Below are 13358 nucleotides of genomic sequence, written 5' to 3'. Positions count from 1 at the left end.
TGTAGATTAGTGGTGGCCAGGGGTCAGGGGGCATGGGAAATGACTGCTAATGGGTATGGAGTTTCTATCTAGCGGTGATGACTGCAAAATTTGTGAATATTCTAAACCTACTGAACTATATATACTTTAAAAGGGTAAATTTTGGGGCGCCTGGGTGGCTCAGTCAGTTGAGCGCCGACTTCGGCTCAGGTCACGATCTCGCGGTCTGTGAGTTCGAGCCCCGCATCGGGCCCCTGTGCTGACAGCTCAGAGCCCGGAGCCTGTTTCAGATTCTGTGTCTCCCTCTCTCTGACCCTCCCCCATTCATGCTCTGTCTCTCTCTGTCTCAAAAATAAGTAAACATTAAAAAATAATAATAATAAAATAAATAAATAAATAAATAAATAAAAGGGTAAATTTTATGATATGAGAAAAAATCTCAATGAAGCTGTTAAAAATACAATCACACATGAACACGGACATCTCAGAGTCCTGCCTGACTGAGATCCAGTTCAGTCAGAAACTACCACCACTTCTTAAAAAAAAGTTGTACACATGATTATATACATAGAAGCAATGATATTCTTACCTCTTCTAAATAAATATTATCAAGATCATATGGTGTTCTGACAGACTCCACCATCCAACTCTCAGGTGTATTCAAATTCAGGGTGAACAGAGGAGACTGTGGCATATCCAAAAATTTTGCTATTGGACCCTTAGCAAAGCTATTGTCTGGAGTGAAAGAAATTTCTGGTTCTAAGACGTAACGGTAAAAGCTGAAATTGGAAAGAAAAAAAAATTGAGCCTTTTTAATATACCCACAGTCCTTAGGTTCCCAGGCATCCACACAAATCAAAACAAACTATATTTGGAAAGGTAGCCCCCCACACTGGGAAAAGTGTTTCCAAAACCATCTCTTGACCTAATTATGCCTCCTGTGGTTGTTGCAGATGCAAGATAAGGGCATGAGGGACAGAAATGAGAGGAAAGGTCATTCTTTCTGGGACTGCTAAGGGTGGCTGCTGTTAGAGGCACAAGATTTCCTAAGCACATGTTTCCCTTCAATGAGAAAAACACTTATTTTTCTCTTAAACACAAAGTCCTAAATGGTGACTGGGTTCTCAGGTGGGCCCTGGAAACACTATGCATAATAGTTTAAATATTTCTCCTGTTCAAGGACAACAGTGGAAGCTGAGAGCCATTGAGTGACTTTGAAACAATATCTGAATTCACTTAGAATGTAATTTATAAAACACAGCACATTTACATATAAGGAATTTCCCACAGACCCAGAAGGTGCTACCCTATTACTATTAACTGCTTTTTATATAATTTTTTTCATAAATGACCATTCCAAGGTTTAGACAACACACAGCTAAGCCTGCCCTCCTCAAGACACATGCAAATGGACCTCACCAAGTTTCCTCTGACAAATATACTACAACTTGAAATAATTCTGCTCCACTTTTAAGATAAAAAAAGACAGGCAAGTTTCTTCTTGCACCACAGCACATTTTTTTAACTATGTAAATTTAATAGCTACATTGATCCAAATGTTTAAAATTAAACAATGACATAATTCTGAGAGAGGGATGGAGGCAGGGAAGAAGGAAGGAAGGAAGGAAGGAAGGAAGGAAGGAAGCAAGAAGGAAGGAAGGAAGGAAGGATGGAAGGAAAGAAGAAGAAAGGAGGAAGGAAGGAAGGAAGGAAGGAAGGAAGGAAGGAAGGAAGGAAGGAAGGAAGGAAGGAAGGAAAGAGGAAGGCAGGCAGGTAGGTAAGGCAAGGCAAGGCAAGGCAAGGCAAGGCAGGCAGGCAGGCAGGAAGAAAAGAAGGAAAGGCAGGAAGGAAGGAGGAAGGAAAGAAAGAAGAAGGAAGGAAGGAAAGGCAGGAAGGAAAGAAGGAAAGGCAGGAAGGAAAGAAGGAAAGGCAGGCAGGCACACACGGTAGCTTGGGTTAACGCCACCTAAATGCTTCCATGCCCATGCTAAGTTCTCAGAACTTCTGATTAAAGCAGAAATTTAGCAAAACTAAACATTCAGTAAATGATCTTTTCAAACATGAAGTCCAGCTATAAGCCCATTTGATCCTTAACACACAATACCAGCTTTCAGATTTAGTACCACATTTTCAACTGATTTCTTAAAGAGCTTTGTTTTACCTTTTTAAAGGCATGTCAGAAAGTTTTGACTGGCAGTTCATAAACACTCTTAAATTCATGTTGATCAGCTGGGTTAAAACCTAAAAGTGCAAACGAGACAAAACACATTTTCTTATAGGGAAACTAAATGATATTTGAGACAAAATATTTACATTTTCTCTTCAGAAATTTATCACTCTGACACTGAGTTGAGAGAACACCTCTTAATATCTCAAGAAAGACAGAAAGAGAATAATAGTCTGCAATGGAGAAATGTCTGGAAATCACAACTCTGGGGCACAATCTAAATCACACATACATTTCATTTGGCAAAAACATAGCAAGTGGGCTACTGCAAATTACTGTTCCCCATGTGTTGAGGCAACTGATGGATAATGGAGAGCTGTCTACAGAAGGAAAATTTTTAAATTTTTCTAATGTTTATTTATTTTTGAGAGAGAGAGAGACAGAGCATGAACAGGGAAGGGACGCAGAGAGAGGGAGACACAGAATCTGAAGCAGGCTCCAGGCTCTGAGCTGTCAGTACAGAGCCCGACGCAGGGGTCAAACCCATGAACTGTGAGATCATGACCTGAACTGAAGTCAGGTGCTTAACCAACTGAGCCACCCAGGCACCCCTACACAAGGAAAACTTTAAAGGTTCATCAGTGCAGTTTACATACTACAGTGAGAAAAATGCATATATATACACACACCCACAAAAAGGTTAGCTGATTACACATCAATAAAACTTTACCTTAAAAAATACAACTCAAAAAAAAAAAAATGTTAAAGCGACTGTATTTTTGGCAGAGCTCCTAAATTTTCTTAAAACTGTAGTATCATATACAAATGTACAAGACATGCTACAATTTTTAAATTGCTAGTTTTAAAAAAGGAAAATGATAAAGCAACATTCATTTATCTTTTTACCTCTTATTCCTTACAAATCAAAACATGGCATAAATAAAGTTAATTAAAAGACATCTTGCTCTGGGGTGCCTGTGTGGCTCAGCTGGTTAAGCATCCAACTTTGGCTCAGGTCATAATCTCACAGTTCGTGAGTTCAAGCCCCATGTCGGGCTCTGTGCTGACAGCTCAGAGCCTGGAGCCTGCTGTGAATTCTCTGTCTCCCTCTCTGTCTCTGCACATTCCCTACTTGTGCTCTCTCTCTGTCTCAAAAATAAATAAACATTAAAGAAAAAAAAAAAAGACATCTTGCTCTAAATAGGATTTTTTTTTTTAAGTACATGAGGAAACCAACCAAACTTGTACCAACATCCTAAGGTTAGAAGGATGTTTCCAGAGCCACTACCAATTTGTATGAAGACACTTGCTCTGCCATGATGCCCTGTGGCATTTTCCAATGCCCTGTGAAGATAACTACGGGAACAATAAGACTCTCAGAGAGTCACGGGACCTGTGACCACTTCAGATAGAGATGAGAACAGCCTCGGAAGCCATGCCTACCAAAAGCAACGGGGCAAGTCTCTGTGCTTCTCTGGTGACAGGGTCAATGACAGCCACGACGTCAAAGTACGTCTCCCCTTCTTTTGGCCTCATTTTAATTGCACTACAGAGATCAAAAAGACAAAACGTGAATCTCATGGAAAACAGGAAACAAAGTTAACTTTGTTTTTTTAAGGCCAACATAAGCTATCAGCCCTCTCAGCATTTCCAAAAACACTTTGGATCTAAAACAATAAGGCTACATGGTGGTTAACTCTGTTATTACATCTACCTCAAAGTTTGCAAAACCTGAAGATTCAAATTCACTCAAAATGAACCAAAAGATATGTGTTAATAGAGGAAAACCAGCTTGAAATTGTATTTAACCGAAAACTGCTAAAAGCTGATGTTTGTTTTTGACAATTACAAACATGCCAATATTTTTTTCTTGACAAGAAGGGTATGAGGAGAGAAGAAATAACGGATTTTTTAAATACAAAGAACATTACAGAAAACTTGTGAGAGAAAAAAGAAAGAAGCATAAAATCTTGCCACCCCAACCCAACCATTCTGTGGCATTTTTCTCTGTAGACCTTCTCAAATGCCTGTATAAAGATAGTAGCAATTTTATAACAATTTCCTTCCTTCCCCCACCACCTTATGATTTTTCCATACTGTTACACATCAAATATCCTGAATAGGAAAAAATCTTCTATTTACCCTGTGAATCTGCCATGTTTACCCAAGCTATTTCTTATTGCTGGACATTTAGATGACTTGCAGCCTGTAACTTCGTACATACACTTTTTTTCACACTGGAAATTTTGTTAGAGTGAACAAAGTCCTAGACATGAGATTACTGAGTCACAGGACACAAATATTTTTCTGGATGGGGTGTCTGGGTGGCTCAGTCGGTTGAGCATCTGACTTTAGCTCATGTCATAATCTCACGGTTTGTGGGTTCAAGCCCCGTATCAGGCTCTGTACTGACAGCTCAGAGCCTGGAGCCTGCTTCAGATTCTGTGTCTCCCTCTCTCTGCCCCTGCCTCACTCGACTCTATATCTCTCTCAAAAATAAACAAACATTAAAAAAAAAAAAAAAAAGGAGTATTGCCAGTTTTCTCATTTAAAAATTAGCAAAATTCAGGGCACCTGGGTGGCTCAGTTGGTTAAGCGTCCAACTTCGGCTCAGGTCATGATCTCACGGTTCGTAAGTTCGAGCCCCACGTCGGGCTCTTTGCTGACAGCTCAGAGCCTAGAGCCTGCTTTGGATTCTGTGTCTCCCTCTCTCTCTCTGCCCCTCCCCCACTCGTGTCTTCTGTCTCTCAAAAATGAATAAACGTTAAAGAAAATAAAAAATTATTTTTCTGGATAATATGTACTGTTAATCACAAGTTCAGAAGAATTAAGCCAATTTACAAGGATATTAAGTTATACATATTTTGTCTTAATAAGTAAAAAACAGCAGCTGGTTAGATTGCAATTTGTACCCCCAAGATTTCTGGGGGAGAACCTGCATCTTCCCATCTGTGGTTTCCAGCTACACAGCCTCCCTATGAAGTCACATTGACTTAGATGACTTAAGAGGAGCAAGAACTTCTGATACATTTTGAAAAGGAATAAAGGTGAAAGAATTCCAAAACACATCCAATTTTCCAAAATCTTAACTGGTCAAATCAGTGCCTATCTTTGTGCTGAACAATGTTTTAATGTAGTTCCGGCGCTAACCACTACTATTCTGTGCAAGAATATTTACCCAGTGGGAGGAAAACAAAAGTACAAAATAAAATGTTAACTAAAAAAACCGTGTAAGTATAGTTTAAATGGTGATGAAGGTTATTTCAAATCCTAACAGCTTTGGAAATAACCATCAGAACAGCTTTGTGCCTGTATCAAAGCAGATGATTTCAATTTTTGACAAAATTAACAATTTCAGCCGCCAATAATTATTCTAAAATAACTGTTTTGTTTTGTTTTTTTTTAACTCTAATACAGCTGTTCTCAAAATGTGGCTCCAGACCAGCAGCACCAGCTTCAGAAATCATCTGGTTTCTAACAGATTCTCCATTCTAGCCTGGATCAAACAGTCCAGTCAGATTTGATCCCCACAAGGACTGGATATCAGAAAGCATGGGTCAACTAAACCAAAGTCCAATCTACCCCAGACTAATTAAATTAGAATCATAAAGGAGCAGGAAGCAGGCATCTGTATCTAAAACCTCTAAGGTTTTAGTGGTATATCTAGATATATCAAGATATATAACCTGCCTGGCTACATATATCAACTGTAGAGGTTCTTTCTAAAGACAAGTTGGGGCGCCTGGGTGGCTCAGTCGGTTGAGCACCGACTTCGGCTCAGGTCACGATCTCGCGGTCCGTGAGTTCGAGCCCCGCATCGGGCGCCTGTGCTGACAGCTCAGAGCCCGGAGCCTGTTTCAGATTCTGTGTCTGCCTCTCTCTGACCCTCCCCCATTCATGCTCTGTCTCTCTCTGTCTCAAAAATAAATAAACGTTAAAAAAAAATTAAAAAAATAAAGACAAGTTAATCTTAAGTCTAAACATGAGAAAACAACCCAGACTATGGGACATTCCACAAAATAATTGGCCTGGACTGTTAGAAAAAAGGGTCATAAGAGACAAAAAAACAAAAAAACAACAACAAAAAATAAAATAAAATAAAAACAAAAAGCAGGGAACAGTTCTGGATTTAAGGAGACTACAGAGACACACAGCAAAGGACTGCAATGTGTGATCTGGACCAAATCAAAGAACAAAACCGTTTTCAAAGGTCATTACAGGGGCCTTAGAGAAATGTGAATAGGACTGTGTGCTACTTACTATCACCGTATCAAGGCTAAATCTCTGAAATATGCTAATGGTTGAGATACCCCAAGTGTTCAGGAGACACATGCTGAGGAATTCAGACATGATGTGTAATGATGTCTGAAACGGACCTTCAAATGGTTCAGGAAAAATGTGAGTGCATGTATACTTGTACACAAACATATACATTGTATATACTATACATACATACACGACCCAAGGTAGATGACAGATAAATGTGGCACAATGTTAACAACCAGTGAACCCAGGTTGAAGATATTTGGGTGTTCACTGTAATAATCTTTCAACTATTCAGCAGCTTTGAAACTTTTCAAATAAAAAACTAAAAAAAACAAAAGGCAAGAACTTCATAATACTAAACTTATTTTTATTTTATTGAAAACAAAACCATTTTCAGTAAAAGATGAACGATACAAGTGTTCTAACAACCTGCATTTATTCTTATCAGAAAATTACAACTGATCTGTCATTAAATGCTTTCTGTTTTCTAAAAGGGTACTGTCTAAATAAATTTCAGATTTAGAAATAAACGTCAGTGTTTATGCAACCAAGATCCCTTTATGAATTCTGCATATGAAAATGCGTATATATGAAAAATACACAGTGGACAAATTTGCCATTTCAGTAAGAACTATGTACACACTTCACACGGAAAAATAAAGGAGATGAGATACAGGCAACCTTAAGAGTTTATTCAAGAACATGCATGAATTCACCATTAACTCTGTACCTATGTCTGTCTTCAAAAAACTGGTACTCGATTCTTGCATCTCCTTTTGGTTGAGCCGACAGGAGGGCATCCACCTTCATGACCAAGTCACTTGCCCTGAAAGACATGGATGGTGAAGATTGAGCATCTCTTTAACCGAAGGTTTTTCCAATTATTGCTGAACATGATATAATCAGCCTAAGTGAATACCAACAAGACGGTTTGAAGAATGTACGAACTTTTTACCAACAAGCATGCATGAGAAAAAGTACGATTTTGTAACTGAGTAGTTTCATAACCTTGAAAGAAGACACCGATTTGCCCATATGTGAAATGGGGATAGTAGTACCTACTTGGTATGGCTCTTGTAAACATTGCACCAGCTAAACAGAAAGCACCAAGCTCAGGGTCCATCCCATAACAGACTGTCAGTTTGTGGTATTTACCTTCTCCCTCACCCACTGCTAAATACCTCTAATAGTTTTTATGATTATTAGAATAATAATTCACTGGAAAAAATTCAGAAAAAAATGAGAAAACAGATATACATACAATGCCCTTATCAACAGTTAAGCACTGATGACATTTTGGTTCATAATTCTTCTATATTTTTAAACATATATAAATACATATATAATCATAAGTGGGATTATATTATTATATATTTATATATATATAATATATATATATATATATATTATATATATTATATACCTGCTTCTTCATTTAACAATATATTGCAAACATATACTACAAACATTTTTGTTAGTTAATAAACACAGGGTGCATCAATATTTTCACTAATATGTTTATGGATAGGTTATAATCACCAACTGGCTAGTGAACATCCAGGTTGCTTCCTATTTCACTATTACAATCAAAGTTGCAGTAAACAATGTAGAAAAGTATTTCTGCTTTCCCTGACCCTTCTAAAGTTGATTTCTAACTAAGGAAGATCTTGAACTAAATCAGGAGACTTACAAAAAGGTCAAATCTGCTGAACCAAGCACTGAATTCTAAGAATTCTAAAAAACACCTGTAACTATCTGAACTGGAATCAAGCCAATACATTTTCTCACTGAACCAAACAGCTATATCAAACTACCTCTCTGGTACTTCTCACTACTGACTCTGAATACATATAATCCAGGCCACTTGTTTCCTGTGATGTGTCAACACTGTCACAAAACATGCCAAGACACTTGGCTGAGCAGGCAAACAACAAACTCCCCTAAAAGTTCACAAAGCACCCTGATCAAACAGCCCAGAGCTGAGCTTCAGAAAGCTAAGGATGGCCTTGTGGCTGCAGGTCTAGGCCATGAGTGAAAGCTGTGGCTGTCAAAGCAGGCCACTCCAAGGTGGCGCAGCTATGGCACTACTGAAAGCCCTAGGCAAGCAAGGTAATTCTGAGAGCCCGAATAGTTTTAGCTTATCTTTAGGTAGCCCTGGGACTACCTTATTTCCCTCAATCCACCTAGGAGAGACCCAGAGCCACTTCTCTTTAGTAAAAGGCAAGTCTCTGGTGCACAGTCTGGCAATCATGTAGTCCACAAAGACTTCACACAGAGAGGGAGTGGTCCAAGGGCACACCACACCAAGCCTATGCCCGTGACATGATGGCTTCGAGACATGGGAACACCTCCTAGCCTGCATCAGAGAAGTGTTTCATAGGCCAGAACAAGGGGTATCACTGAAGAGCCACTGAGGTAGAAGGAAACCTCCTTATCTGTAGCCCCACTACTGACTGAGATGAAAAAAGACTCCTTCCCCTATCACACAAGGCTTGGCAAAGGGACTACTCTGGCAGCTATCGAGGTCAGTTCTTCATTAAGACATGTATCTTAAACCCTGTGGCATGAGGGTATATGAAAGAGATGAAGAAAAAAACAGAACTTTTAAATTGCGTATCCTCCAACTACTCATCAAAGAACACTACAAATGAGTGAAAATACAACTCACAGAATGGAACAAAATATCTGCATCTCATCTATCTATAAAAGATCAATAGCCCAAATATTTACATATTTCCACAGAACTCCTATAACTCAATAATAAAAAAACACACAATTAAAAACGTGCAAAGTAGGGGCACTTGGCTGGCTCAGTGGGCATGAAAGTCTTGATCTCTGGGTTGTGAGCTGGAGCCCCACACTGGGTAGAGAGATTACTTAAAAAAAACAAGGTACAAAGCACTGAATGGATATTTTTCCAAAGATATTCAGATGTCATCACTAATTGTCAGGGAAGTGCAAATCAAACCACAAAGAGATACCCCTTCAGATCCATTAGAGTATTACCAAAAAACCCCAAAAAATAACAAGTATTGATGAGGATGTGGAGAAATTGGAACCCTTACACATTACTGATGGGAAAGTAAAATGGTACGTCCTCTGTGGGAAAACATGATGGTTCCTCAAAAAATTAAACATAAAATATATCCCTCCTACTACATTCATTTAATATTTAATACAAGAACCATGTGTATATGACCTATGGGCCCTCATTATACACCAGGGACGTGGACCAGTTAAATAATTCATTTTCTTCCCATTGAGAAATAATAACTCATTAAAATACATTAGCTAACAAGAACACTGAAAGAATTAAAATAAATATTAAAAACCACAATAACCAATTCATCACCTATGCAGGATACAAGAGAAACAACTCATTATTCTATGCTAATAAATAAAGGAAAAGAAGCATTTAGCTTACTTCCCTTTCCTGAACAAAATAAAACAAATGAGGGAAAGTACCTCTTTACAAAAGTATTCCAAGGCTAAAAACAAAAAACAAAAAACTAAAAAAAAACCCTCACCTCACCCCTCTACTTTTGCATATGTTTGAAATTTTCCACAACCAAGAAAAAACAAAACGAAGAGACCTACTTCAGTTCTTTAAATAAATTAACTTGTTTCAACAGAAGCAAAAGTAAACACCTGAACTGAAAAGCATTATTATATGTTCAAGCTGAAAATAAAACACCATGAAATAGGAAGCACGAGGAATGTTCAATTAACCCAGCCCCTACGGTATGCGCTAATTAATTTCTTCCATGGCAAAACGTACACATCTTCTTCTACCCGAAGCTGTTGAATATGGGATTTGATTTTCTGTCCTGAAGTTTTTAAGATGATATTTTCTAGGAGGTGGAAATCGTCTTGATTAAAGAGTTCACCGTCGTCCAGCGGCCCAATGATCTGTGAAGAGGAGCAGCGTAGTCAGTGCTAGAATCAGCAAGCTGTAAAGAAGCCCTCTGTGGTCGTCTGGCTATCTTAGAAGCCTATCAGGGTAAAGACCCAAGACATGTATACATCTAATAAAATCAATGAAAAAGGCAAAAATTAAACCCAATCAACTCATCCAGTTATTTATCAATTCCTCAACCAGAGTGTACACTTGTATACGTCACACTATTTTTACAGTCAGCAACTCTGAAGTAAAACAAAATAGCAATAAAGTTTTCATTAATTCTCACTGGATATAAATACTAAAACTAAATGCAGTGCGGTGAAGTTTTTAAGATGTTTTTAAGAGATGCAGTGTGGTGAGTGACAGACAGCAGAGATTTCACCCTCTGTGCTAAGAGTTTAAAGTTTGGTATGTCCCCCCTGACCCCCCGAGTCTCATGTCTATGGCATGCAGATATGCATGAAAGAGTCTAAGCCTGCACCAATGAAGTTCACAGAGACTGCACAGCTATGAACACGGTCCCCACAGGGGATGAATACTTCACAGATCAAAACTTTATCAGCTTATTCTCTGAGACACCACACTCTCGTCACTGTACACAGGACAGGACATAATAAACAGCGGGAAGATTTTCCACAAGAACACTTGTAACAAAAGCAAGCCTCCTCTGAAATCAGGGTGCAGAAATTATCATCAGCACTGCATAAGCCCCATTCCCCTCAGGAAAAGAGTGACTGTTTGAAAAGTTAGTTTACTAGCTTCAGGGAACACCGCCAACACTGTTCACTGATCTAATTTGAGGTCAAGCTTGTCTCAGAACAAAATCCTCACCCTTCCATTGCTGATCACTGCCCTCTGTCCCTTCTTCAGCTTCAGAACATCCCTGCAGTACATGGCATGAGACAAAATGAAATCCATTTTGGAAGACTCAAAGACCTCTTTAAAAAGACTGAAATCCATGCCCTAGGAAAGTAATTGTTATTAAGGAAAAGTAATTGTTATTAAGCAAGCCACAAAAATGAATAATCATAATGAATAAATCACAAAATACTCTTTTAATGGAAAGTCAGAACAAAATTTTAATAATTAACATTATGATGTTTCAATTCTTCACTCTTCCCATTTTCCCCCACCCTCCCACTTATCAAGTAATGCTTATTTTCTGTTCCTATTATGTGATTGCTCAACTGGCAAATTATTCATCACACCTTTATTCTGCATTTTAAAATCTTGCTAATTTCAAGTCTTTTTTCTGACTGAAACATCAAGTACACCATCATTTTGTAAGAATTTTAAAACTACAAAACAGTCCAGGGGCGCCTGGGTGGCTTAGTCAGTTGGACGTCCGACTTCAGCTCTCGTCATGATCTCGTAGTTCGTGAGTTCGAGCCCCACGTCGGGCTCTGTGCTGATAGCTCAGAGCCTGAAGCCTGCTTCAGATTCTGTGTCTCCCTCTCTCTCTGACACTCCCCGGCTCACACTGTCTGTCTCTCTCTCAAAAATAAACATTAAAAAAAAAATTTTTTTTTGAAAACTACAAAACAGTCCAAAAGGTAAGTAACTTACATGATGAATATATGTGGGCCTATATCAGAACACATCAAGAACACATAAACCCCTAACTTTTAAGAAACTTCAATCATTTTGCTATATAGACAAATCAAAATATTGCTCATCTGTTAAAAACTATATAAAATATAAACTTATATGAATCATATAAGATATGAAATTTTATTTAAAAATATTAAAAGTAGTGAACAGAATGTGGCAGAATTGTTATTTCTTGGAAAGATTCTTCCAAACTAAAAGAAATCCTCTGAAACTCAGTACTAAAATAAAAAATCCCGATCATGAACAAGATGCATCAGCCCACGGGAGTGAACTTCTGTGGAAAGTAACAGAACAAGGCAACCCTATGCAACACACAAAGACTTACCCCAACAGAGAACCCCCCGATGTCAGCTCCTGCAGCCAAGGCCTCTGCAGTCTCCTCCTTGGCCATTTTTGTGATGAAGTTCTTAGCAGAGTTGGACGTCTGTGTTTGGAGAGCTGCCCAGATGGCTCTGGAGATCTGAGTGTTCTTATATCTTATATCTTCACTAGGATTATTGATCATGCTTATTCTAACATTGTTACTGGATTTCTATTTACAAAAGGGGAAATAAGAGTTATATGGTAGATGTTTTAAAATTAAAAAGTGGCATTAACATCAGTCATAGTCCAGTAAGTAGCAAATACAATCTCTCTTAAAAGTGGTCAGCAGTTCTCTTCTGCACACAGAATAAAATTAAAATGCTATAGCCAGGCTTTCAAACCCCTACATGAACTGGTCCCCAGCCTACCTTTCATTTCTTACCATCCCTAAAAATACAGCTCCATTACAGACCATCAGAGTCCTGTATTCCCCAAAACACTTTGTATTATTCTAACATACTCCATGCTTTATGGTGGCATGCAAATTCCAAGTCTATCCCATCTTTCCTTCCCTCAGCCCCAACCAATCTTCAGGCTTCTGTTCAAACACCTCTTTTTTCACATGGCCTTTCCAGATTCCTAGTAAAAATTGATCTCTCCCTGATTAAAAAGACAATAATCCATGTGGGAGAAGAGATCTGGGACCCATAAAACCTTGTGTCATGACCATAAGCAACAAAAATTCATACTAATGTGTTATCTAAAGACAAATACAAAAATAGTCATAGCAGCTTCTTCAGAATAGCCCCTAACTAGAAAAAGATGACATTGTCCATGAAATAGATTAAACAAACAAACAAAACTTTGTGGTATAGACATACAATACAATACAATATAGCACAGCAAAAAAGAACTACCACTATTGGTAATATCATGGATAAATCTCAAAATGCTGAGTAAAGAAAACAAACAAACATATATAAGATTCCATTTAAATAAAGTAAAAAATAATCAAGAAGAGGGAACGGGGAGCAGGGTGATGGAGACAAGCAGGACAAGGCTTCCAGGAATTCAATAATTCTCTATTTCTTGACTGAGATGGTGGCCACCTGGGTGTTCCCTTTGAGACAC

The 13358-nt window shown here is 38.3% G+C and overlaps 1 protein-coding gene across 2 annotated transcripts in view; it reads right to left on the bottom strand.

Annotated features, from left to right (window-relative positions):
• UGGT1 (UDP-glucose glycoprotein glucosyltransferase 1) overlaps positions 1–13358 on the bottom strand; it is a 113841-nt gene that overhangs the window by 31551 nt on the left and 68932 nt on the right. For both annotated transcript variants that reach the window (XM_058715670.1, XM_058715671.1), the window contains 7 exons: positions 12250–12456; positions 11145–11276; positions 10191–10321; positions 7143–7238; positions 3590–3692; positions 2141–2220; positions 569–758 (listed from right to left, as the gene is read on the bottom strand). In XM_058715670.1, coding sequence (XP_058571653.1) covers positions 569–758; positions 2141–2220; positions 3590–3692; positions 7143–7238; positions 10191–10321; positions 11145–11276; positions 12250–12456 — 939 coding nt within the window. The remainder of the gene's footprint in view (positions 1–568; positions 759–2140; positions 2221–3589; positions 3693–7142; positions 7239–10190; positions 10322–11144; positions 11277–12249; positions 12457–13358) is intronic.

The sequence above is a fragment of the Neofelis nebulosa genome, chromosome 2 (assembly GCF_028018385.1).
Source record: "Neofelis nebulosa isolate mNeoNeb1 chromosome 2, mNeoNeb1.pri, whole genome shotgun sequence".
NCBI lineage: Eukaryota > Metazoa > Chordata > Mammalia > Carnivora > Felidae > Neofelis > Neofelis nebulosa.
Note: the sequence above shows the minus strand (reverse complement) of the source record. Positions and strands in the feature narration are given on the sequence as shown.